Source organism: Ranitomeya imitator, chromosome 2 (assembly GCF_032444005.1).
Source record: "Ranitomeya imitator isolate aRanImi1 chromosome 2, aRanImi1.pri, whole genome shotgun sequence".
NCBI lineage: Eukaryota > Metazoa > Chordata > Amphibia > Anura > Dendrobatidae > Ranitomeya > Ranitomeya imitator.
Window position 1 is genome coordinate 251,017,067 of NC_091283.1, and position 27,219 is coordinate 251,044,285.

Below are 27,219 nucleotides of genomic sequence, written 5' to 3' on the forward strand. Positions count from 1 at the left end.
TATTAATATCAACCTGCAGCTGTCTGCATAGTCTTTGTTGGTTATTAAATATAGGGGGACCGTACACAACTTGTTTGGGGTTTCCCCCATTTTAAAAGCCAGTATACATTGTGAGCTGATATTACTAGACTGGAATGCTCCATGGGTATAACCCCTTCCTTGGCTATAAACAAACTTCTGTGTGTGAATCAGAGCTGAGAGCTAACGTGATAGAAGATTACAGTGCGGGGAAGACGGGAAACCTTCATATAGAGGCCAGTTATTTCGCATGTTGCGTGTAATGAATATCTCCTGCAGTATTGCTAATGACGATTCCAGGGTCGGTAAATGAGACGAGAATTAGCGTTATGGAAGATGAGTCTATTGGGAACGTATTCAGCTGCCGACTCCGAGGAAGAAACTGCTTGTTGTCTGTGGCCTAAATATATAGGATTTATTAGTAGATGTAAAGAAGGAAACTAAATACTGTAAAATAATAGATCTCCTCATATGTTTCCCTTATTATCTCCAGTAATTGTATTATTACACAGGATTCTTATGATGTTACATTGGCTCATCTTCTCATTCAGGTCTCTACAATATTGGATCCTCTCAGTGAAGATCTTCTACAAAAAAACATTTTCCTGATTTACCCATCAAAGATGGATATGGACAGAGACAAGATGGCGGAGAGGATATTACACCTCACCCTAGAGATCCTCTTCCGGCTTACTGGAAAGGTGAGAGATTCTGATGACGTCACATTACATCATTCTTATCTATGGGAATAACAGATGGACAGAACTGGGGAGGTGAGGACACTGGAAATGTCTGTAGTGAGATTTATTATTGTGTCTCTCCATTACCAGGATTACACAGTGGTGAAGAAGACCTCTAGTGATCGCTGTCAGGACCCTGTGTCTGAGGGATGGGGAAGACCCCTGAGCCCAATCACGGGGCCTCCACCTCACCCCCTGATCCATGAGGACATCAATGACCAGAAGATCCTAGAACTCCTCTACAAGATGATTGAGCTGCTGACTGGAGAGGTGACACTGCTGGGAATGCTGGGACATTATACAATAACACTATGAAGGGATCGGGGGATGACGGTATCATTGTATGTGTCAGGTTCCTATAAGGTGTCAGGATGTCGCTGTCTATTTCTCCATGGAGGAGTGGGAATATTTAGAAGGACACAGAGATCTGTACAAGAACGTCATAATGGAGGTTCCCCAGCCCCTCACATCTCCAGGTAATAGACAGGACTAAATACACACGGCCTATAATTATCTGTATGTAAAGAATGAATTCACTCCCTGTATGTGTTTCCTCCAGATGTATCCAGTAAGAGGACAACACCAGAGAGATGTCCCCGTCCTCTTCTTCCACAGGACTGCAAACAAGAAGATCCTAATGCTCCTCAGGATCATCAGGTAGATGGAGAGAAGGTGTCAGGAGATCTCCCCTATGATGTGTAGACGCCGGTGAAGGTCTTGTGCTCAGTCTTGTTTTATCCACCAGTATTATATGTTTTATACTTGTGTAATGAGAACGGTGGAGATGGCAGGATTAGAGCTGATCATAGAGGTGACTTCTCCATCTGTCGGTGACTTTTACAATATTTGTTTCAGGGTGAAGATCTGACCCATATTAATACTACAGAGACATATGTGAGGGGGGATGAGCGGTGTAAAGAGGAGATTCCCACATATGGCTACCCAGGTGAGGAGTAACCACTGAATGCAGAGAAGTCACAGATTCTTCTCAGTCACCGGCTGTGGCTGCTTTATCGGTGGTGTAGTCCGGCCGTATTACCATGATCACCATTTTGCCTCTAGACCACAACATTCTCCTCCACCCAAAACTGTTCAAATGACTTTGGTCATTAAAAGCCCTTTTCTATAGAACTCACAACCTGGTAGATCCACCTACCCCCTGGGTTTAGGAGATGCTGTTACCTGCCCAGATCTGTAAACTATAAAGTCAAATGACAGCGTACGTAGAATGTGCTGACAAGATAGAAAATCACCTGAAGAAAAATATGATGATGGGCCTGTAAGAGAAAGCGGGGGGTAATGATGCTGTTGGCTTCCTAGAACCCTGAGATCTTATCGGAGGAATCTCCCTTCTCTCCCTTCTGTGCTGCTGAATGTGATCATATGGTCCCTACAAGACCAGGTCCCGTCTTTCTGGCCAAACTTCACTTTTATGATCGACAACATTAAATGTGCAGTGAGGCCAAGTGTGAATTTCTGGACAATAACAGAGTTTCCCTTTATCCCGACTTTTCAATTTGTATTAAAACCGACTAACTTCCAGGAGGATTGTGATAATCTACATAAACCCATCACACCGGTGCCATGATATATCTCTGAGCTGTGCGTGGCTGATGGCTGTAATATACATTTATTCCCGCCTGCAGGAGATGTGTTGGCTCCAGCCCTGGTTTCATGGATTCACTCCACCTCATAAATTACATTGTTTTTGATCCAAAGAAATTCAGATTACTGCACAATCTCTCCTGAAATGGGGAGCAATATTATTTTCTCTAATCTTCTGGGCAGTATTCATAGTAGCTCCAATGGTCCACCATAAATGAATGCAACTCTGGTTTACTGTTGTGGAATCTGTATTTGTAGTTTTCAGTTAATGGGATTCTCGTGCTCAGTGAGTGGGGCTGTGGGCGGGGCTTTATGTGGTGCTCTGGGGCGGGGCTGTGGGCGGGGCTTTATGTGGTGCTCTGATGACATATTCATCTGTATTGGCCTATGACCGGTCGCTGATCCCTCACTGTCCTGCCCCCATTTTTACATAATGCATATAATAGTGTTGATATTATTGTTGATAATGCCTATAATATTGTGGTTATTGGGAGGCTTAGAAAAAAAATTTATCCAGCAAAATGAAACCAGAGGCGCTTGTCCAGTAGCATCTATCTCTAACTTATAGAAGCTACTGCGCAGGCACCGCCATCGATCTTATGACCTGTTATAGGCCAATACAGATTCATATGTAATCAGAGCACCACATAAAGCCCCGCCCACAGCCCTGCCCCAGAGCACCACATAAAGCCCCGCCCACAGCCCCGCCCCAGAGCACCACATGAAGCCCCGCCCACAGCCCCGCCCCAGAGCACCACATAAAGCCCCACCCACAGCCCCACCCCAGAGCACCACATAAAGCCCCACCCACAGCCCCGCCCCAGAGCACGAGAGTCTCATTAACTGAAAACTACAAATTTTCAGTTAAAACAGGTTAAACAACAACCACAAGACGGATTTCATCACCAGGTATCAGTGTAATCAGTATAACGGCACCAACCTGACAGTGTCTGTAGTCACTGAGCACAATCCTGCTGACAGGTTCCGTTTAAGACATCTCCGCTCTGCACTATTATACACTAGGGTTGAGCGAAACGGGTCGTTCATTTTCATAAGTCGACGACTTTTGGCAAAGTCGGGTTTCATGAAACCCGACCCGATCCCTGTGTGGGGTCAGCCATGCGGTATGCGACTTTCGAGCCAAAGTCGCGTTTCAATGACGCTAAAAGCGCCATTTCTCAGCCAATGAAGGTGGACGCAGAGTGTGGGCAGCGTGATGACATAGGTCCTAGTCCCCACCATCTTATAGAAGGGCATTGCAGTGATTGGCTTGCTGTCTGCGGCGTCACAGGGGCTATAAAGGGGCGTTCCCGCCGACCGCCATCTTACTGCTGCTGATCTGAGCATAGGGAGAGGTTGCTGCCGCTTTGTCAGAAGCAGGGATAGCGTTAGGCAGGGTCCATTAACCCCGAAACCGCTTGTGCTGTAGCGATTTCCACTGTCCAACGCCACCTTTTGTTTGCAGGGACAGTGGAGGCTACATTTTTTTTCCTCAGCGCTGTAGCTCATTGGGCTGCCCTAGAAGGCTCCCTGATAGCTGCATTGCTGTGTGTACGCCGCTGTGCAAACCAACTGCTTTTTTCAAAGCACAAATCCTGTTGTTCCTTCCTTTCTGCACAGCTATCTTGTTTGTTTGTCCACACTTTTGATTTAATTTGTGCAGCAGTCCACTCCTTGTTATTGCTGCTTGCCATACCTTGCTGAAATTACTGCAGGGAGATAGTAATTGTAGGACAGAACCTTTTTTTTGCTTTTTTTTTAATTCTCCCTGAAAAAAAATAAATAGTAGGAGATTAATATTGGCATTTGTGCTTGAGTGCCAGTCGTGTGTGCCATCTCTCTCAAATTGTGGGGCACAGAAAGCCTAGTGTGTAATACTGGGCCTGATTTCATGACAATTCTCCCAGAAACAAAAAAATAGTGGGAGATTAATATTGGCATTTCTGCTTGAGTGCCAGTCCTGTGTGTGCCATCTCTCTCAAATTTTGGGGCACAGAAAGCCTAGTGTCTATAATACTGTTTTTTTGGGGGGGCGTTTAATTCTCCCTTAAAAAAAAAAAGTGGGAGATTAATATTGGCATTTGTGCTTGAGTGCCAGTCGTGTGTGCCATCTCTCTCAAATTGTGCTGCACAGAAAGCCTAGTGTCTATAATACTGTTGTATTTTTTTGGGGGGATTTAATTCTCCCTTAAAAAAAAAAAAAGTGGGAGATTAATATTGGCATTTGTGCTTGAGTGCCAGTCGTGTGTGCCATCTCTCTCAAATTGTGGGGCACAGAAAGCATAGTGTCTATAATACTGTTTGTTTTTTAAATTCTCCTTAAAAAAAAATAGTGGGAGATTAATATTGGCATTTCTGCCTGAGTGCCAGTCCTGTGTGTGCCATCTCTCTCAAATTTTGGGGCACAGAAAGCCTAATGTGTAATACTGGGCCTTATTTCTTGATAATTCTCCCAGAAACCAAAAAATAGTGGGAGATTAATATTGGTATTTCTGCTTGAGTGCCAGTCCTGTGTGTGCCATCTCTCTCAAATTTTGGGGCACAGAAAGCCTGGTGTGTAATACTGGGCCTGATTTCTTGGTAATTCTCCCAGAAACCAAAAAATAGTGGGAGATTAATATTGGCATTTCTGCTTGAGTGCCAGTCCTGTGTGTGCCATCTCTCTCAAATTTTGGGGCACAGAAAGCCTAATGTGTAATACTGGGCCTTATTTCTTGATAATTCTCCCAGAAACCAAAAAATAGTGGGAGATTAATATTGGTATTTCTGCTTGAGTGCCAGTCCTGTGTGTGCCATCTCTCTCAAATTTTGGGGCACAGAAAGCCTGGTGTGTAATACTGGGCCTGATTTCTTGGTAATTCTCCCAGAAACCAAAAAATAGTGGGAGATTAATATTGGCATTTCTGCTTGAGTGCCAGTCCTGTGTGTGCCATCTCTCTCAAATTTTGGGGCACAGAAAGCCTAGTGTCTATAAAACTGTTTTTTTTTTTTTTTTGGGGGGGGGGTAAGTTCTCCCTTAAAAAAAAAATGTGGGAGATTAATATTGGCATTTGTGCTTGAGTGCCAGTCGTGTGTGCCATCTCTTTCAAATTGTGGGGCACAAAAAGCCTAGTGTCTATAATACTGTTTTTTTTTTGTTTTTTTTAAATTCTTCCTAAAAAAAAAATAGTGGGAGATTAAGATTGGCATTTCTGCTTGAGTGCCAGTCCTGTGTGTGCCATCTCTCTCAAATTTTGGGGCACAGAAAGCCTAGTGTGTAATACTGGGCCTGATTTCTTGATAATTCTCCCAGAAACCAAAAAATAGTGGGATATTAATATTGGCATTTCTGCTTGGGTGCCAGTCCTGTGTGTGCCATCTCTCTCAAATTTTGGGGCACAGAAAGCCTAGTGTCTATAATACTGTTTTTTTTTGGGGGGGGTTAATTCTCCCTTAAAAAAAAAAGTGGGAGATTAATATTGGCATTTGTGCTTGAGTGCCAGTTGTGTGTGTCATCTCTCTCAAATTGTGCTGCACAGAAAGCCTAGTGTGTAATACTGGGCCTGATTTCTTGATAATTCTCCCAGAAAGCAAAAAATAGTGGGAGATTAATATTGGCATTTCTGCTTGAGTGCCAGTCCTGTGTGTGCCATCTCTCTCAAAATTTGGGGCACAGAAAGCCTAGTGTCTATAATACTGTTTTTTTTTGGGGGGGGGTTTAATTCTCCCTTAAAAAAAAGTGGGAGATTAATATTGGCATTTGTGCTTGAGGGCCAGTCGTGTGTGCCATCTCTCTCAAATTGTGGGGCACAGAAAGCCTAGTGTCTATAATACTGTTTGTTTTTTTTTAATTCTCCCTAAAAAAAAAAATAGCGGGAAATAAGATTGGCATTTCTGCTTGAGTGCCAGTCCTGTGTGTGCCATCTCTCTCAAATTTTGGGGCACAGAAAGCCTAGTGTGTAATACTGGGCCTGATTTCTTGATAATTCTCCCAGAAACCAAAAAATAGTGGGAGATTAATATTGGCATTTCTGCTTGAGTGCCAGTCCTGTGTGTGCCATCTCTCTCAAATTTTGGGGCACAGAAAGCCTAGTGTGTAATACTGGGCCTGATTTCTTGATAATTCTCCCAGAAACCAAAAAATAGTGGGAGATTAATATTGGCATTTCTGCTTGAGTGCCAGTCCTGTGTGTGCCATCTCTCTCAAATTTTGGGGCACAGAAAGCCTAGTGTCTATAATACTGTTGTTTTTTTTTTTTTTTGGGGGGGGGTTAATTCTCCCTTAAAAAAAAGTGGGAGAATAATATTGGCATTTGTGCTTGAGTGCCAGTCGTGTGTGCCATCTCTCTCAAATTTTGGGGCACAGAAAGCCTAGTGTGTAATACTGGGCCTGATTTCTTGATAATTCTCCCAGAAACCAAAAAATAGTGGGAGATTAATATTGGCATTTCTGCTTGAGTGCCAGTCCTGTGTGTGCCATCTCTCTCAAATTTTGGGGCACAGAAAGCCTAATGTCTATAATACTGTTTTTTTTTTGGGGGGGGTTTAATTCTCCCTTAAAAAAAAAAGTGGGAGATTAATATTGGCATTTGTGCTTGAGTGCCAGTCGTGTGTGCCATCTCTCTCAAATTGTGCTGCACAGAAAGCCTAGTGTCTATAATACTATTTTTTTTTTTTTTTTAAATTCTCCCCAAAAAAAAATAGTGGGAGATTAAGATTGGCATTTCTGCTTGAGTGCCAGTCCTGTGTGTGTTAGGGCTAGCGGAACGCACCAAATAATAAGACTGATAGTGTACGGTGCGTTCGTAGCCCGGGGTCCACCGTGCAGAGATGGAACCTGCTGCTGAGTAATGACAGACTATATGGCGGTACTCATAAGTATACTCGCGTGGGTTAAACTTCACCCAACGTGAAGGAAGCGATCCTGTTGCGTCACAGGATCGCGGTACCGCACATAGAAGGCGAGCAAGCAGTCAGCGAACTTAACCCCAACTAGGATTGAAGTCCGATTAGACCACTTGCTGACACAACACCGCAACAGGGTGTGTTAGGCAACTCTTATAATTAGAGCACCGAAGTGCGAACTGTGCCGTGCTGGCAGGCACCACTAAGCACCCAGACGTGGGTCAGGAAGCGCACTACTGGCGCGTGGCGCCGCACTGGCGGTCACAGCAATAGACGCTGATACGTGTGTGACACGTTGAGTGATTTGTCGGGCGCTAGATAGCAGCCATACTCCATACGCGAACAGTCATACAATAGGGTAGGGGTATTTAATGAACGACTTGCACTCACAACAAACACACGTATTCAATTGTACACTAGCGCATGGCCGTGCGGTCATGCGCAGTTTATATAATTGCAGGACAGGAAGTGGCCACAGAAACGTTGCCCTTCCAGGGCCTGCCAAGAGGATCAATGGAATGCGCTGCAGAGCCAGAGCACATGACCCTCGATCTCCAACGGGAGATCTTGCTCTGGGCATGCTCAGTGTGCGCAAACAAGGACTTAGTCCCAGGGAAGTCCGCTCGCCGCTGACCAGCACTGACTTTAATGGCAGGAGCTGAAGAAGCAGCAGTAACTCTCTGTACAGAGTGAGAGCGAGCAAGACACTGGGATCGACGTCCCTGCTGAGCAGACTCCACTGCGGCTGGAGGAGAATGGGAGACCGCAGCGGAGACGGATCGAGATTCCCCCTGTGCAGCAGAGGAAACTCGACTCCTAACATTACCCCCCCTCCTAGGGCCCCCCCCTCCTTGGGCCTCGCTACGCTCGAAGGCAGCAATGAGCTGTGGGGCCCGAATGTTTTCAGCAGGCTCCCAAGACCTGTCCTCTGGACCATAACCCTTCCAATCCACCAAATAAAACTTTTTGCCGCGTACCACCTTGCACCCCAAAATAGCGTTCACCTCGTAATCGTCCGTAGACGAACCCGATGTCCCGGCAGATGACTCGGAAAACCGGGACATGTATACGGGTTTCAAGAGGGACACATGAAAGGTGTCGGTGATACCCAAGCGTGGAGGAAGAGCCAGGCGGTAGACCACAGGATTAACCTGTTCGAGAACCTTGAAGGGACCCAAGTAGCGAGGAGCAAACTTAATGGACTCAACTCGCAGCCTGATGTTACGGGCGGAGAGCCACACCAAGTCGCCAGGGGCAAAAGTCGGAGCGGGGCGCCGATGAACATCGGCGGAGGACCTCATTCTCTTCTTGGAGGCCCGAATGGCATCCTGCGTGCGATCCCAAATGTCCCGTGCCTCCACAACCCAGTCTGCCACCCTGGGATCAGCGGAAGACACAGGCATGGGCACAGGAACACGCGGATGCTGGCCGTAATTTAAGAGGAATGGAGTCTGACCGGTGGAGTCGGCTACGGCATTGTTAAGTGCAAACTCTGCCCACGGTAGCAAGGATGCCCAGTCATCCTGTCTGGCAGAAACAAAATGTCGCAGATATGTGACCAAGGTCTGGTTGGCTCTTTCTACCAACCCATTCGTCTCGGGATGATATGCCGAAGAGAGATTTAACTCAATACTGAGTAGACGACATAGCTCCCTCCAGAATCGAGACGCAAACTGGGGACCCCGGTCACTAACAATTTTGTCTGGCATACCGTGTAAGCGAAAGATATGCTTGATAAACAAGACAGCCAACGCCCGTGCAGATGGTAGCCGTGGAAGAGGCACCAAATGCACCATTTTGGAAAAATGATCGGTGATCACCCAGATAATGGTGCAATTACGAGACTTGGGTAAGCCAACCACAAAGTCCATCCCGACCATCTCCCAGGGCCTGTCAGCCACGGGCAGAGGATAAAGCAAACCAGCTGGCCGTTGCCGAGGAGTCTTGTTCCTGGCGCAAGAGACACACGCCCGAACGTACTCTGCGACATCATGAGCCATATGCGGCCACCAGTATGCCCTCGCCAGTAACTCTGATGTCCTTTTAGTACCAAAATGTCCACCCACCCTGGACGAGTGCGCCCAAGAGAGAACCTCCGGTCGCAAACTAGATGGAACAAAAGTCTTGCCCGGGGGCACAGACTCCAGCGAAACCGGGGCCACGGTTCTCAAACTCTCGGTGGGGACAATAAGCCGAGGCTCCTCCTCCTCCTCCTCCGCAGATGACACAACGGAGCGAGAGAGAGCGTCAGCCCGAATGTTCTTCTCCCCAGAAAGGAAATGGAGGGTGAAATGAAACCGGGAGAAGAACAAGGACCATCTGGCCTGGCGAGAATTCAACCGCTGAGCTGTCTGCAGATACACCAAATTTTTGTGATCTGTGAAGACTTGGAAGGGAAAACGTGCTCCCTCCAAGAGATGTCTCCACTCCGAGAAAGCCAACTTCATGGCTAGCAACTCCCTGTCCCCGATGGAATAATTCCTCTCTGCTGGTGCGAAGGTCTTGGAGAAAAAGAAGCAAGGATGCTTCCGACCTTGAGCATCCTTTTGGAAGAGGACTGCTCCAGCACCAACAGAAGAGGCATCCACCTCCATGATAAATGGCTTATCAACATCGGGGCGATGAAGAATGGGAGCGCTAGCGAAGTGTGACTTTATAGAGATAAAAGCCTTGGAGACCTCCTCAGACCACAATTTGGGATTCGCCCCCTTCTTGGTGAGGGCAACCAAGGGAGCTACCAAAGTTGAGAAATGCGGGATGAACTGGCGATAATAATTGATGAACCCCATAAAGCGCTGCACCGCTTTAAGAGAATGGGGTTCCTGCCAGTCCATCACAGCCTGTAGTTTGGCAGGATCCATAGCCAATCCCTGGGCTGAGATGATGTAGCCTAGGAAAGGTAAGGACTCCTGCTCGAACATACACTTCTCCAACTTGGCATAGAGGGAGTTTGCCCGTAGGAGGTCGAAGACTTTGCAAACATCTCTCCGGTGGGAGTCAATATCTGGAGAGTAGATGAGAATATCATCCAGATAGACTACGACCGAGGTGGAAAGCATATCCCGGAAGATATAATTCACAAAGTCTTTGAAAACGGCTGGGGCATTACAGAGCCCAAAGGGCATCACCAGATATTCATAGTGCCCATCTCTGGTGTTAAAAGCCGTCTTCCATTCGTCCCCCTCACGGATGCGAATCAGGTTGTAAGCACCCCGCAGATCTAATTTAGTAAATACCCTTGCTCTCCGAAGCCTTTCAAACAGTTCAGATATCAAAGGCAAAGGGTATTTATTCTTAACGGTGATGGCGTTAAGACCCCTGTAGTCTATGCATGGACGCAATTCCCCACTCTTCTTCTGCACGAAGAAGAACCCTGCCCCAGCAGGTGACACTGACTTCCTGATGAACCCTCTTGCCAGATTTTCCTGGATGTACTGTGACATTGCCTCCGTCTCCGGGAGAGATAGCGGATAGACTCGACCCGGGGAGGCTCAGCACCAGGCAAGAGGTCAATAGGACAGTCATAAGGGCGATGGGGCGGAAGGGTCTCCGCCGCCTTTTTGGAGAATACGTCTGCATACGACCAATACTGCTTGGGGAGAGAGGAAAGATCTGTGGGTACCTCAGTTGTAGCTACCTGAACGCACTCCCTCTGACACCTACCCCCACAAGATTCACCCCATCCCAGAATTCTGCCTGAGGACCACTCGATATGAGGAGAGTGGTACCGTAGCCAAGGTATTCCCAACAGGACTTCATCAATTCCCTCTGGAATGACGAGCAGAGAAATAATCTCCTGATGAGATGGCGACATGGACAGAGTAAAAGGGATGGTCTGGTGAGTTATCTGTGAGGGCAGAGTCGACCCATTCACCACTCGTACCGTTACAGGTTGAGCTAGCATAACCAGAGTTATTGCATGGCGTTGGGCGAAGGCAGAAGACATAAAATTGCCCTCCGCCCCAGAATCCACGCAGAGCTCTACCGAGTGGGAGAATGAGCCTAAAGTAATTGTCCCCTTAAAGGACAATTTAGAGGCAAACGTCGCCGTGTCTAGTGCACCTCCACCTACGACCACTAGACGCTGACGTTTTCTCGAACGCTGAGGACATCTGGTGGCTAAATGTCCAGACTGCTGGCAAACATGACAGACCCTGAGTGGACAAGCGGTCTGGGACTTAGGTCCCGCTTGTGACACTTCCCTGGCCTCATGTGACTCAGGAACCAGGACCGGAGATTCCAGAGGTTTGGCGAAAGTAGGAGCCAGCCGAAACCTCTGCCTACACTGGGCTCGCTCTAACCTCCGCTCGTTAAAACGGAGGTCAATTCGAGTGGAGACTGTTATTAACTCCTCCAGTGTGGCAGGAATCTCCCTAGTGGCCAGAGCGTCCTTTACATGGTCAGCCAAGCCCCTCCAAAATATGGGGATAAGAGCTTTATCCGACCATTCCAGCTCAGATGCTAAAGTGCGGAATTGGACGGCAAAATGACTGACCAAGGACTCACCCTGAGTTAATGCCAGCAGTTGGAGCGCAATGTCATGGGTGACTTGAGGTCCTAAAAAGACCTGTTTTAAAGTGCTCAAAAACAGAGGAGCACTCTGCACCACATGATCGCCATGCTCCCACAGCGGCGTAGCCCATTCCAACGCCCTGTCCGACAATAGAGACACAATAAATCCCACCTTAGCCCGCTCTGTGGGGAAACGTGCAGCCAGAAGCTCGAGATGAATAGAGCACTGACTCACGAATCCCCTACAAAATTTGCTATTACAAGAAAAATTTTCTGGCAGCGGGAGGCGAGAAAATGTCGGAACAGGGGTGGCAATGGACAAAGTTGCTGCAGCCACGCTGGCAGCCTGTACAGCAACTGCGGTAACATCCACAGCTGGGGTTGCGCTCTCGAGAGCCGCCAACCTACCCTCCAGCTGCTGTATATACCGCAGGGATTGCTGTTTGTCCGTCATCACTAGCCAGACCCTGGCGCTAGTGTAATGTTAGGGCTAGCCGAACGCACCAAATAATAAGACTGATAGTGTACGGTGCGTTCGTAGCCCGGGGTCCACCGTGCAGAGATGGAACCTGCTGCTGAGTAATGATGGACTATATGGCGGTACTCATAAGTATACTCGCGTGGGTTAAACTTCACCCAACGTGAAGGAAGCGATCCTGTTGCGTCACAGGATCGCGGTACCGCACATAGAAGGCGAGCAAGCAGTCAGCGAACTTAACCCCAACTAGGATTGAAGTCCGATTAGACCACTTGCTGTCACAACACCGCAACAGGGTGTATTAGGCAACTCTTATAATTAGAGCACCGAAGTGCGAACTGTGCCGTGCTGGCAGGCACCACTAAGCACCCAGACGTGGGTCAGGAAGCGCACTACTGGCGCGTGGCGCCGCACTGGGGGTCACAACAATAGACGCTGATACGTGTGTGACACGTTGAGTGATTTGTCGGGTGCTAGATAGCAGCCATACTCCATACGCGAACAGTCATACAATAGGGTAGGGGTATTTAATGAACGACTTGCACTCACAACAAACACACGTATTCAATTGTACACTAGCGCATGGCCGTGCGGTCATGCGCAGTTTATATAATTGCAGGACAGGAAGTGGCCACAGAAACTTTGCCCTTCCAGGGCCTGCCAAGAGGACCAATGGAATGCGCTGCAGAGCCAGAGCACATGACCCTCGATCTCCAACGGGAGATCTTGCTCTGGGCATGCTCAGTGTGCACAAACAAGGACTCAGTCCCAGGGAAGTCCGCTCGCCGCTGACCAGCACTGACTTTAATGGCAGGAGCTGAAGAAGCAGCAGTAACTCTCTGTACAGAGTGAGAGCGAGCAAGACACTGGGATCGACGTCCCTGCTGAGCAGACTCCACTGCGGCTGGAGGAGAATGGGAGACCGCAGCGGAGACGGATCGAGATTCCCCCTGTGCAGCAGAGGAAACTCGACTCCTAACAGTGTGTGCCATCTCTCTCAAATTTTGGGGCACAGAAAGCCTAGTGTGTAATACTGGGCCTGATTTCTTGATAATTCTCCCAGAAACCAAAAAATAGTGGGAGATTAATATTGGCATTTCTGCTTGAGTGCCAGTCCTGTGTGTGCCATCTCTCTCAAATTTTGGCGCACAGAAAGCCTAGTGTCTATAATACTGTTTTTTTTTTTTTTGTTTTTTTTTTTTGGGGGGGGGGTTAATTCTCCCTTAAAAAAAAAAAAGTGGGAGATTAATATTGGCATTTGTGCTTGAGTGCCAGTCGTGTGTGCCATCTCTCTCAAATTGTGGGGCACCGAAAGCCTAGTGTCTATAATACTGTTTTATTTATTTATTATTTTTAATTCTCCCTTAAAAAAAAAATAGTGGGAGATTAATATTGCCATTTGTGCTTGAGTGACAGTCCTACGTGTGTGGCATCTCTCTCATTTTGTGCCACAGAAAACATAGTGTGTAACATTGTGCCTGATTTTCTTTGCAGTCTCACCCACCTATAAAGGGATATATAAATCCAACAGAAGTTTTAGTTCACCTTGTAAGTTGTTTTACAGTAACAAATACCGTTACTTTGGTTACGTTTTGCAAACAATGAGGAAGTCTGGTGGAAGAGGTCGTGGCCGTGATCGGTCATTGCCAGCTGGTAATGATGGTAGTGGTGGTGGAGCATCAGGTGGTCGTGGGAAAAGCAATATAGCACCTAAGTCTCGAGTTGTGGAGCCAGGTTCGTCGTCTGGCTACACAAGGCCTCGAACACTCCCTTTTCTGGGAGTAGGAAAACCACTTTTAAAGCCAGAGCAGCAAGAGCAAGTTTTGTCTTTCCTTGCTGACTCAGCCTCTAGCTCTTTTGCCTCCTCTTCTGAAACTGGTAAATGTAAAAGCAGCGCGTCGTTAGTGGATGTTCACGGTCAGGGACAAGTCGCTTCCTTGTCCTCTTCAGCAAAAACAACAACAGAGAAGGATGCGTCAGGCGACACAATGGGTTACTCCATGGAGCTCTTTACACATACCGTTCCTGGGTTAGAAAGTGAAACAGTTAACAGGCCATGCCCATTAGAAGTTGAATCGGACATGGAGTGCACAGATGCACAGCCACAGCCAGATTACTATGCTGTTCCTTTGACTCAGACCAGAACATTGCCCTCGCAGTGTACTGATCCAGAATCAGACCCTGATGAGACTATGGTGCCCCATCACGAACGCTATACCACCGGCTTACATGGTGACACAGACTAAGTTGCACACGAGATAGAAGAGGAGGTCATAGATGACCCAGTTGTTGACCCCGATTGGCAGCCATTGGGGGAACAGGGTGCAGGCGGCAGTAGTTCTGAAGCGGAGGAGGAGGGGCCGCAGCAGGCATCAACATCGCAACAGGTTCCATCTGCCGGGCCCGTATCTGGCCCAAAACGCGTGGCAAAGCCAAAACCAGTTGGAGGACAGCGTGGCCATCCGGTTAAAGAAGCTCAGTCTGCAATGCCTGAAAAGGTATCCGACGGTAGAAAGAGTGCAGTCTGGCATTTTTTTAAACAACATCCAAATGATCAGCACAAAGTCATCTGTCAAAAATGTTCAACTACCTTAAGCAGAGGTCAGAATCTGAAAAGTCTAAATACAAGTTGCATGCATAGACATTTAACCACCATGCATTTGCAAGCCTGGACTAACTACCAAACGTCCCTTAAGGTTGTAGCACCCTCAGCCAATGAAGCTAGTCAGCAACGCTACATCCCTTCCGTCACTGTAAGGCCACCATTTCCCGCACCACCTGCATTATCTGTGCAGGTTTCGTTGCCAGGCCAAAGCAGTCATGGAATCACCAGTTTCGTAGTAGGAAACACTGCATGTAGGGCACCGGCAAGAATACCGTCTCCAACCGTCTCTCAGTCTGCCATGTCCACCGGCACCCCCGCTAGTTCCACGCTCTCCAGCTCTCCAGTCCAGCTCACCCTACATGAGACTCTCATTAGAAAAAGGAAGTACTCATCCTCGCATCCGCGTACACAGGGTTTGAACGCCCTCATTGCTAGACTAATCTCGTTAGAGATGATGCCCTACCGGTTAGTTGAAAGCGAAGCTTTCAAAGCCCTGATGGACTATGCTGTACCACGCTACTAGCTACCCAGTCGACACTTCTTTTCGAGAAAAGCCATCCCAGCCTTCCACCAGCATGTTAAAGAGCGCATCGTCCATGCACTCAAGCAATCTGTGAGTACAAAGGTGCACCTGACAACAGATGCATGGACCAGTAGGCATGGCCAGGGACGTTACGTGTCCATCACGGCACACTGGGTGAATGTGGTGGATGCAGGGTCCACAGGGGACAGCAATATTGGGACAGTTCTGCCTAGTTCATGGTCCAGGAAACAGTTGGCTGTAGCCGTTCGACCCCCCTCCTCCTCCTCATCCTCCTGCAGAAGCTAGAGCTCGTCCACAGACTGCAGTCGCACAACCACTCCATCCGCAGCTCCCACTGTTGCACACCATGTGTCCCATTATGGGGCAGCTACTGGCAGGCGTCAGCAGGCTGTATTGGCAATGAAGTGTTTGGGCGACAACAGACACACCGCGGAAGTTCTGTCCGAGTTCTTGCAGAACGAAACACAGTCATGGCTGGGCACTGTACATCTTGAGGCAGGCAAGGTAGTGAGTGATAACGGAAGGAATTTCATGGCTGCCATAGCCCTTTCCCAACTGAAACACATTCCTTGCCTGGCTCACACCTTAAACCTGGTGGTGCAGTGCTTCCTGAAAAGTTATCCGGGGTTATCCGACCTGCTCCTCAAAGTGCGCAGACTTTACTCGCATATCCGCCGTTCGCCCGTACACTGCAGCCGTATGCAGAACTATCAGCGGTCTTTGAACCTTCCCCAGCATCACCTAATCATCGACGTTGCAACAAGGTGGAACTCAACACTGCACATGCTTCAGAGACTGTGCGAACAGAGGCGTGCTGTTATGTATTTGTGGGAGGATACACATACACGGGCAGGCAGTAGGATGGCAGACATGGAGTTGTCAGGTGTGCAGTGGTCGAAGGTACAAGACATGTGTCAAGTCCTTCAGTGTTTTGAGGAATGCACACGGCTGGTTAGTGCAGACAACGCCATAATAAGCATGAGCATCCCCCTAATGCATCTGCTGATGCAAAGTTTGACGCACATAAAGGAGCAGGCGTCTGCAGCAGAGGAAGAGGAAAGCCTTGATGACAGTCAGCCATTGTCTGGTAAGGGCAGTGTACAGGACGAGGTAGTGGGCGAACAGGAGGAGGAGGACGAGGAGGATGGGGATGAGTATTTTTTTTAATGAGGAAGCTTCTCCGGGGCCAATGGAAATTGGTGGCGTGGCAAGGCCGGGTTCTGGTTTTTTGAGGGACACAAGTGACGTAGATTTGCCTGTATCTGCCCCTCAACCCAGCACAACCGCAGATTTGACAACTGGAACTTTAGACCACATGGCGGATTATGCCTTACGTATCCTCAAAAGGGACCCACGCATTATTAAAATGATGACCGATGACGATTACTGGTTGGCCTGCCTCCTTGATCCTCGCTATAAAGGCAAATTGCAAAATATTATGCCACATGAGAACCTGGAACAAATATTAGCAACCAAACAATCAACGCTTGTTGACCGTTTGATTCAGGCATTCCCAGCACACAGCGCCGGTGATGGTTCTCACACGAGCTGCAGGGGGCAGCAGGCCAGAGGTGAGGTGTTAGAGGTGCACAAATCAGAAGTGGCGTTGGACAGAGGGGTTTTCTGACCAGGTTGTGGAGTGATTTTGCAATGACCTCAGACAGGACAGGTACTGCAGCATCAATTCAAAGTGACAGGAGACAACATTTGTCCAGTATGGTTACTAACTATTTTTCATCCCTTATCGATGTTCTCCCTCAACCGTCATTCCCATTTGATTACTGGGCATGCAAATTAGACACCTGGCCAGAATTGGCAGAATATGCATTGCAGGAGCTTGCTTGCCCAGCAGCTAGTGTGCTATCAGAAAGAGGATTCAGTGCTGCTGGTTCAATATTAAAGGGAACCTGTCACCCCATTTTTTCAGTAGGAGATAAAAATACCGTTAAATAGGGCCTGAGCTGTGCTTTACAATAGGGTATTTTTTGTCCCCTGATTCCCTACCTATGCTGCCGAAATAGCTTACAAAAGTGGCCTTTTTCGCCTGTCAATCAGGCTGGTCAGGTCAGATGGGCGTGGTCACAGTGCTGTTTCTCCCCCACATCTTGCTTATGTTCCCATTGGTGGCGTAGTGCTTTTCACATGCGCAAGTGCCGAATGCACTGCGCAGCTGTAGAAAAAGAGCGCGCTCGCCGCTATTCAGCGGTTTCTCGGTGGGCGCGGCCATCTTCCTGAGGCCGCGCCTGCGCAGATGGAGTCTCCTGCTTCCCGGGGCTTCAGGAAAATGGCCGCGGGATGCCGCGCGTGCGCAGATGGACATCGCGACGGCCATTTTCCTGAAGCCGAGTTCGAATCTCGGCTTCAGGAAAATGGCCGCCGCGATGTCCATCTACGCACATGCGCGGCATCCCGCGGCCATTTTCCTGAAGCCCCGGGAAGCAGGAGACTCCATCTGCGCACGCGCAGCCTCAAGTAGATGGCCGCGCCCACCGAGAAACCGCTGAATAGCGGCGAGCGCGCTCTTTTTCTACAGCTGCGCAGTGCATTCGGCACTTGCGCATGCGAAAAGCACTACGCCACCAACGGGAACATAAGCAAGATGTGGGGGAGAAACAGCACTGTGACCACGCCCATCTGACCTGACCAGCCTGATTGACAGGCGAAAAAGGCCACTTTTGTAAGGTATTTCGGCAGCATAGGTAGGGAATCAGGGGACAAAAAATACCCTATTGTAAAGCACAGCTCAGGCCCTATTTAACGGTATTTTTATCTCCTACTGAAAAAACGGGGTGAAAGGTTCCCTTTAACCGAAAAAAGGACTCGTCTGGCTACCCAAAATGTTGATGATCTAACCTTCATTAAAATGAACCACTCCTGGATTTCGAATTATTTTGCCCCACCTTTCCCGGCTGACACCTAGCTTTCCTATTAAAAGGTCTTGCTTGTGGACTGGTCTGACTGAGTGTTCTAATCTGGTAATTTGCAGCAGCTATTTGTCCAGCATACGACATGTTTACACCTCCCTAAATGGGCAAACTCCCCCCACGGGGCCGTGGTCTCGCCACTTGGCGCAAGCACCCGTGAGAGTGCCGTTTGTCTGAAGAGGTGGGTGTGCACGCTTTTGGTTGACTGCACTGCCACTGGGTCCCTCATAGTACAATAAAGTGTCTCTGGCAGTGGTTGTGCACAACCAACGTCAGACACACTGTTGTAACATGAGGGGCCCTGGGCCTGTACCGCCGGCCACAAGACAGTTCCCCCCCAGCTCAAACAGTGCTCTACAATTTGCAAAATTATCTCTCACAGCTCCACTAATGTTTAGTCTATGCGCTGACATCCTTCAATGCCTGGCACTGACAATACCAATGTGTTGACATGTATGATGCAACTTAAAATAGTCAGGGGAGTGTCCTATATTTTCACCAGTAAATACTAGGTCTGAAACTCAGCAGAGGAGCCCACCCCTGTACCTAAGTATGCTACCCTTTTGTTTTTGGGTTTTGTTGTGTTGCGAGACATTAACATCTATTAATTTTTTGGGAGTACTAACTGTCAGACACTCCTTACAATCGGCCTCCGCTGACAACACCAATGCTGCCTGTGTACCCCTGCAAGATAATTCCAAGTGCATAGAGCCTACTTTTGTTATGTTAGGCCTACTAAGTCTGTCTGCGGTCCATAATTGAAATTGTCCTCCACTGACCACACCACTGCTGCCCGTGTACCCCTGGAACTTATTTTAAAGTGCCTACAGCCTACTTTTGTTATGTTAGGCCTACTAAGTCTGTCTGCGGTCCCTCCTTCCAATAGTCCTCCACTGACCAGACCAATGCTGGCTGTGTACCCCTGGAACCTATTTTAAATTGCATAGAGCATCCTTTTATTAATTGTAGGCGTACTAAGTCTGTCTGCGGTCCATAATTGAAATTGTCCTCCACTGACCACACCACTGCTGCCCGTGTACCCCTGGAACCTATTTTAAAGTGCCTACAGCCTACTTTTGTTATGTTAGGCCTACTAAGTCTGTTTGCGGTCCCTCCGTCCAATAGTCCTCCACTGACCAGACCAATGCTGGCTGTGTACCCCTGGAACCTAGTTGAAAGTGCATAGAGCCTACTTTTTTTCTTTATTTTACATTTGTAAAGCCCATATGGACTACGCTGTACCACAGTACGAGCTACCCAGTCGTCACTTCTTTTGCGAGAAAAGCCATCCCAGCCCTCCACCAGCATGTAAAAGTCCTCATTGTCCATGCACTCAGGCAATCTAAGAGTAGAAAGGTGCACCTGACAACAGACGCATGGACCAGTAGGCATGTCCACAGAAGGTTACGTGTCCATTACGGCGCACTGGGTTAATGTGGTGGATGCATGGTCCACAGGGGACAGCCTACTAAGTCTGTCTGCAGTCCCTAATTCAAATTGTCCTCCGCTGACCAAACCAATGCTGCCTGTGTACCCCTGTAACCTTTTTTAAACTGCATTGAGCCCAATTTTTTGTTTAAGGCCTACTACCTGTGTCTGTCTGCGCCACTCAATACAGCTGTCCTGCTCTGAAAAAAGCTGAGCGTCAATTGTCTGGTTTTCAGCCTATAGGAATTTGAAAACTGCATTGGGGCTACTATTTCGGTAGGGCCTACTAACGGTGTCTGCCACTCCAAGGTGTTCTCCTGGTTGCCTTTCCTGAGCTTCGATCTTCAGGCTCTTGTTAAATAGTTTTTTAATCAAACTGCAGTGGGGCTAGTACTAGGGTTGGGGCCTACTACCAGTGTCTGCCGCTCCAAGGTGTTCTCCTGGTTGCCTTTCCTGAGCTTCGATCTTCAGGCTCTTGTTAAATAGTTTTTTTATCAAACTGCAATGGGGCTAGTACTAGGGTTGGGGCCTACTACCAGTGTCTGCCGCTCTAAGGTGTTCTCCTGGTTGCCTTTCCTGAGCTTCGATCTTCAGGCTCTTGTTAAATAGTTTTTTAATCAAACTGCAGTGGGGCTAGTACTAGGGTTGGGGCCTACTACCAGTGTCTGCCGCTCCAAGGTGTTCTCCTGGTTGCCTTTCCTGAGCTTCGATCTTCAAGCTCTTGTTAAATAGTTTTTTAATCAAACTGCAGTGGGGCTAGTACTAGGGTTGGGGCCTACTACCAGTGTCTGCCGCTCCAAGGTGTTCTCCTGGTTGCCTTTCCTGAGCTTCGATCTTCAGGCTCTTGTTAAATAGTTTTTTAATCAAACTGCAGTGGGGCTAGCACTAGGGTTGGGGCCTACTACCAGTGTCTGCCGCTCCATGGTGTTCTCCTGGTTGCCTTTCCTGAGCTTCGATCTTCAGGCTCTTGTTAAATAGTTTTTTAATCAAACTGCAGTGGGGCTAGTACTAGGGTTGGGGCCTACTACCAGTGTCTACCGCTCGAAGGTGTTCTCCTGGTTGCCTTTCCTGAGCTTCGATCTTCAGGCTCTTGTTAAATAGTTTTTTAATCAAACTGCAGTGGGGCTAGTACTAGGGTTGGGGCCTACTACCAGTGTCTACCGCTCCAAGGTGTTCTCCTGGTTGCCTTTCCTGAGCTTCGATCTTCAGGCTCTTGTTAAATAGTTTTTTAATCAAACTGCAGTGGGGCTAGTACTAGGGTTGGGGCCTACTACCAGTGTCTGTCACTCCAAGGTGTTCTCCTGGTTGCCTTTCCTGAGCTTCGATCTTCAGGCTCTTGTTAAATAGTTTTTTAATCAAACTGCAGTGGGGCTAGTACTAGGGTTGGGGCCTACTACCAGTGTCTGCCGCTCCAAGGTGTTCTCCTGGTTGCCTTTCCTGAGCTTCGATCTTCAGGCTCTTGTTAAATAGTTTTTTAATCAAACTGCAGTGGGGCTAGTACTAGGGTTGGGGCCTACTACCAGTGTCTGCCGCTCCAAGGTGTTCTCCTGGTTGCCTTTCCTGAGCTTCGATCTTCAGGCTCTTGTTAAATAGTTTTTTAATCAAACTGCAGTGGGGCTAGTACTAGGGTTGGGGTCTACTACCAGTGTCTGCCGCCCCAAGGTGTTCTCCTGGCTGCCTTTCCTGAGCTTCGTTCTTCAGGCTCTTGTTAAATAGTATTTTAATCAAACTACAGTGGGGCTAGTACTAGGGTTGGGGCCTACTACCAGTGTCTGCCACTTCAAGGTATTCTCCTGGTTGCCTTTCCTGAGCTTCGATCTTCAGGCTCTTGTTAAATAGTTTTTTAATCAAACTGCAGTGGGGCTAGTACTAGGGTTGGGGCCTACTACCAGTGTCTGCCGCTCCAAGGTGTTCTCCTGGTTGCCTTTCCTGAGCTTCGATCTTCAGGCTCTTGTTAAATAGTTTTTTAATCAAACTGCAGTGGGGCTAGTACTAGGGTTGGGGCCTACTACCAGTGTCTGCCGCTCCAAGGTGCTCTCCAGGTTACCTCTCCCTAAATTCTATCTTCAGGCTCTTGTTAAATTGTTTTTAATATAACACTGCATTTGGCCTACTTGTTTTGTTGGCCCTACTAACGGTGTCTGCCGCTCCTTGATGTTCTCCTCCACTGATCAAACCAGTGCCGCCTGTTTACTTCTGTTACCAATTTCGAACTGCATTTAGCCTACTTACTGATTTGGGCCTACTCACTGTGTCAGCCTCTCATTACAGTTGTACTCCACTGAACAAAGCAATGCCCCCTGGTTAGTCCTGTTACCAATTTTGAACTGCATTTAGCCCACTTTATTCTTTGGGTCTATATCTGTGTTTCCTCCTCATCCTGCCCATTGCCCAGCCAGTGATAGATGAGTCTGCTGGTGCATTGACCCATAACGCAACATTCCCCGTGCACGCTACACAGCCAGAATGTGACCCTGCTGAAAGTCAGGTTCCCCTTCCCGCATACCATACCACCTTTCACGGGGACAAAGAGGAAGGTGCAGATGAAAGTGCAGGTTCCTTCATCAGGTGTGGGGGGGGGGAATACTCTTTGGCGACGTCACTGGCACAGGGCCCCTCATAGTACGCAAAAGTGTCGCTGCCGGTGGGAGGCGCCCCCGCCGTGCAAACACACCGCCGTACTTTGAGGGGCCCTGTGCCAGTGCCAATGCCAAACAGTGCGCCCCCCCTGCTTGCTCAGGAACAAAGCACTTGCAAAGTTGAAATACTTACCTCGCCCTGCTCCACTGCCGTGACGTGGTCCAGATTTCCTGGGCCCACAAAATACTTGAACCAGCCCTACCCCCAACAACTTTAGCCAAATGACCCCCAATTTCCAATGCCTAACTATTATTTTAAGGGAAATTAAGATTGACAAGCTTCATTAAGAAGAATGGATGTTTTTGCCATTAAAATGGGCGCTCTAGGTGTTTTCCTGGCCCCCACTCACTGCCGACTATGCTGCCCCATTGACTTGCATTGGGTTTCGTGTTTCGGTCGATCACGATTTTACGACATAATCGGCCGATTTCACTCGACCCGACTTTTGAGATAGTCGGGTTTTGCGAAACCCAACTCGACTCTAAAAAAGTCAAGGTCGCTCAACCCTATTATACACAGTTCCCTTTAAATGTATAATATTTCTTCTTGAAACTCATCTGACAGAAAATATTGGAGCTTCCGATAGTTTAGATTGTGAAGTCACTGAGCCCCGTGCTCCAATTCCCCCAGAGAGGTTTCACCACTAGCTGCTCATTTATTACTGATGGAGACTGTTCAGTTTGAGCATTTCAGTAGATGTTATTGTCTATAGTCAGTTTTTGATTTCAGTAGTGTCCAGAATCCTCTGATTTAACCTCTTCCCGCAGCCAGTTTTGGGTTCTTAATCAGACCCCATTTTTACAATCTATATAGAAAAGGTAGGCTGCCCCTCCAAAGGTTAATTATAAATAATAAGGTGCTACACCATGTTGGAAAATGAACAATGGAAAAAAACTAGGAGATAAAAGACCAACAAATAATTATTGAATGCTGGATACAGTCAGTAATATAATGACACAGCAATAATCATACAAAAAAATCACAACTGGTTAGTCACAATATAAGCAGCCAGAAGAAGGGCACCAAGATGGCCAGTATGGTCAGAAGCAAATATCATAAAACACAAGTTGCTTGGTATGGATATAGCCAAGAATGAGAGGAAAAGGGAAAGGTGCCAGTGCCTCAATGATGAGGTGTTTAATGAAGCACTCTATGATCTAATAAAGACAAAAGGTTGTCATGGGAAAAGAATGTGACCCAGAAAAAAGGCTACATGGGTAGCTCAAGCATGAGAGGAGCCCATATAAAGCCCGAGTGGGCAGTCAGTCATATGAGGCAGGGGTGTGGGAAGACCCCACGCGTATCGCTGTACAGGACAGCTTCGTCAGGGGAAGTCTGTATCGGGGTCTACATGCATTTATTATATACAAGGTACTAATAGGTCCAAGTATGTGCCGGTGTGTGAAAAGCACCCCATAGGTCATGACTGGGAGGAAGAGAGTCACGGAAGTCATGGTATACAGTCCATCACATAGTTCTCGCACGTCCGGTTGTAAGGTGGCGCAGGCGCATAGCTCTATCAGATTTCAAACGGGCTGAAGAAAACTTATTGCACGTGCGCAGTCCACGAAATGAAGTCCAAATTGGAAATCCACATTAGAAACTCAAAGCGCATGCGCTATATTAGATCAAAATTAAGCCATGGGTATGCACGCTGCGCATGCGCCAGAATTGCCCAATAAACCGCATACAAATGCCATCTGCAAGCACCAAAGGTGTTACAGACGACCAGTCGTGGGGTCATCAAGAAAATCAACCTATAATTAACATAATGTCTAACTAGGGTAATAATAATAAAGAGGTAATATTAAAAGATGGCGCAATAAGCAGCAGACGTGCAAAATTGTCCCAAATGGCATGCGCTGAATCAAGTTATTAAAGCATATGAATGCCAAGTGGTCAAGTTAGTGAGCGCAGAATACAAACACCAGCTGAGGGAATGACATAGATGAATGAGCCATTGGCAATTAGGAAATAAATCTCCCAAAAATCAATGTGGGTAGTGCCCGATCATAGAGTTAAATGAAAAGATAATAAGTTTAAAATAATAATGAGCAGAAACAAAAATATGTGCTTGAAGAGCAACCAAATCAATAACATAAATGGCAAACTGTGGAAAAAAAGGGGGGGGGGTGGAAATAACCTGGAAAAACAAGCCGGAAAGCAACAAGTAATTGTAAGATGATGGTACCACATAAAGAGGAATGCCTTCAAAACCGTGCATCTTGGCAAAAGGATGGGAAGGTATCCATAGCATGCAATGGAGCAGAATATAAGAGGGAACCCCTGAAAACCCAAAGGATGTCCATACCATGCAGGAATCACTTAAGGGCCTACCATCCAAATATATCCACAATGTATAGCTAATACAATTCCATGTTGGATTGGCCAACAAACAAGCCTTAGACAGATACTGAAACAGCTCAGTGGAGATGTTAATCCTTCCAGCTGTATGAAAGCTCCCCATCATGGATGAACTCCAAAATTTCATGAATACATGGTTCCAAGGACTGGCCCAGAAGCTTGACAGAAAATGGAGGAATTATTCCAAATGCTGTCCCTGATAATAAAAAGGGGGGGGGGGAATTATACATTTATGTAAATGTCAATAAAAATAAACATGACTGAAAAAGAGGGTGAGTAATAATGAGCATGAGAGCAGTCCAAAAAAAGTCATCAACCCAAAAAGCCTGTAGATAATAATTCCTCATTGAGGCCAGTGGGGGCAACAGTCTGAAGCTGAAAGATCCATTTGGACTCCATTTGCAAAGGGCGCCTATGGCTATTGCCTCCCCTAACACTGTTGGTAATTTTTTGAAGACCAATAATTTTGAGATTAGATGGAGATCCGCAGTGTTGTTAAAAAATGGTTCGCTACAGGAGTAAGGGTCTTACCTTTCCTCTGATCTGCTGCAGACAGATGAATGGTGGAAAAGTGTTTTTGGGCCCTCTTTCGTAACTCCTGTGAGGATTGCCCCACATAAAGTTTTTTGCAGGGCCAAATAATCGCATAGATAACATCCCTGCTTTTACAGTTGACATATGGCCTGAGCGGGTACCTCTTTAAATTAAGAGGATTTAGGAACGCATCACGTGTCGGGGCTCATGTACGGACAAACATTACAGTCTCCGCATGGGAAGGATCCTTTCAAGGTAATGCCTCTATTTAATCTATAGGTAGGCCGTGAAAAGTGACCCCTAGTAGGCAAATCACGTAAGTTTGGCGCTCGTCTAGCCATTAAAAGAGGGCGCGAGCTGATCACCATTGGGGTCTGGCTATCAGTAGTTAAAATTGGCCAATGTTTGGTTAATACATCTCTCACCTGGTGCCAGATGTTGTTCTATTCATTAATGAATCTCGGATGAGAGTCCTGTTCGGCTACACGCAGAGAAAGCAGAGAGATCTGATTTTGCTGATTCGCCTTCTGAAACACCGAAGAGATGACCCTCCTAGGGTAGCCCCCTTGCAAGAAGCGATTAGTAAAGTCACTAGCTTGAGAAAGAAAGTCCTGGTCACTAGTGCAGTTCCGTCTGTCTCTGAGAAATTGTCCAGTAGGCCCTCCCATCTTTGTATGCATGGGATGAAAACTATTGAATTCCAATAAGGAATTTGTGGCAGTGGGTTTACCATAAAGATCCATGGCCAGTCGATTTTCATGCAAAAAAATCATTAAAGGGAATCTGTCGCCTACTGTTTCGTATATAAGCTGCGGCCACCACCTTATCTCCAGTATTCTGTAATGCATTCTGTAATGCTGCAGATAAGCCCTCGATGTAACCTGAAAGATAAGAAAAACAAGTTATATTGTACTCACCTGGGGGGGGCGGTCCGGTCCGATGGGCATCACGGTCTGGGACTGGCGCCTCCCATCTTCATGCGATGACATCCTCTTCCTTGCTCCCTGTCGCGGCTCCTGCGCAGGCGTACTTTATCTGCCCTGTTGAGGGCAGAGCAAAGTATTGCAGTGCGCAGGTGCCTGGAAAGGTCAGAGAAGCCCAGCGCCTGCGCACTGCAGTACTTTGTGCTGCCCTCCACAGGGCAGATAAAGTATGCCTGCGCAGGAGCCGCGACAGGGAGCAAGGAAGAGGACGTCATCGCATGAAGATGGGAGGCGCCGGTCCCGGACCGCGACGTCCATCGGACCGGACCGCTCCCCAGGTGAGTATAATATAACTTGTTTTTCTTATCTTTCAGGTTACATCGGTGGCTTATCTACAGGATTACAGAATGCTGTAGATAAGCCCCTGATGGCGGTGGCCGAAGCTTATATACGAAAAAGTAGGTGACAGATTCCCTTTAAATCCAAAAAGGTCATAGAGCTGGATGAAAATGTATAAGTCAAAAGGATATTATGAGAATTCCGATTTAGTTCATTTAGGAATTGTGCACATTCCATCTCAGTACCCACCTAAAGAAAGAATATGTCGTCAATATACCGATGCCAATGGCGAATCTGTTCCTTGAAAGCCTTGCATGGGGCACATTCTCCTCCCACCATCCAAAGAAGATATTAGCATGCGCTGGTGCATATCGAGCCCCCATGACGACTCCAGAGATCTGTCGAAAAAATGCCCTATCAGAGGTGAAGTAATTATGGTATCGATAATGGAGTCATGCCTGTGGTCTATATGATTACATCTGTCCTTAAAAATGGCAACAGCATTGTCTCCATCACTGTGATTGATGTTGGAGTACAACGACACGACATCGCAAGTCACCAAGAGAGCATTCGTCGGCAGAACAATATCCCGGCAGATCTCAATGAAATGAGTCGTGTCCTTGATGAAGGAAGGTAAAGTTAGTACTAAGGGTTGTTGGAAAAAATCCACATAAGCGCAGG

General features: G+C 47.5%; 1 protein-coding gene across 1 annotated transcript in view; it reads left to right on the forward strand.

Moving 5' to 3' along the window:
• Positions 1 to 1,114: 1,114 nt before the first annotated feature.
• Positions 1,115 to 27,219, forward strand: part of LOC138662923 (zinc finger protein 84-like) — a 52,696-nt gene continuing 26,591 nt past the window's right edge. Inside the window, exons 1-3 of the mRNA XM_069748927.1 lie at positions 1,115 to 1,234; positions 1,318 to 1,415; positions 1,614 to 1,704. Of these exons, the coding sequence (XP_069605028.1) occupies positions 1,150 to 1,234; positions 1,318 to 1,415; positions 1,614 to 1,704 (274 nt within the window). The 5' untranslated portion in view covers positions 1,115 to 1,149. The remainder of the gene's footprint in view (positions 1,235 to 1,317; positions 1,416 to 1,613; positions 1,705 to 27,219) is intronic.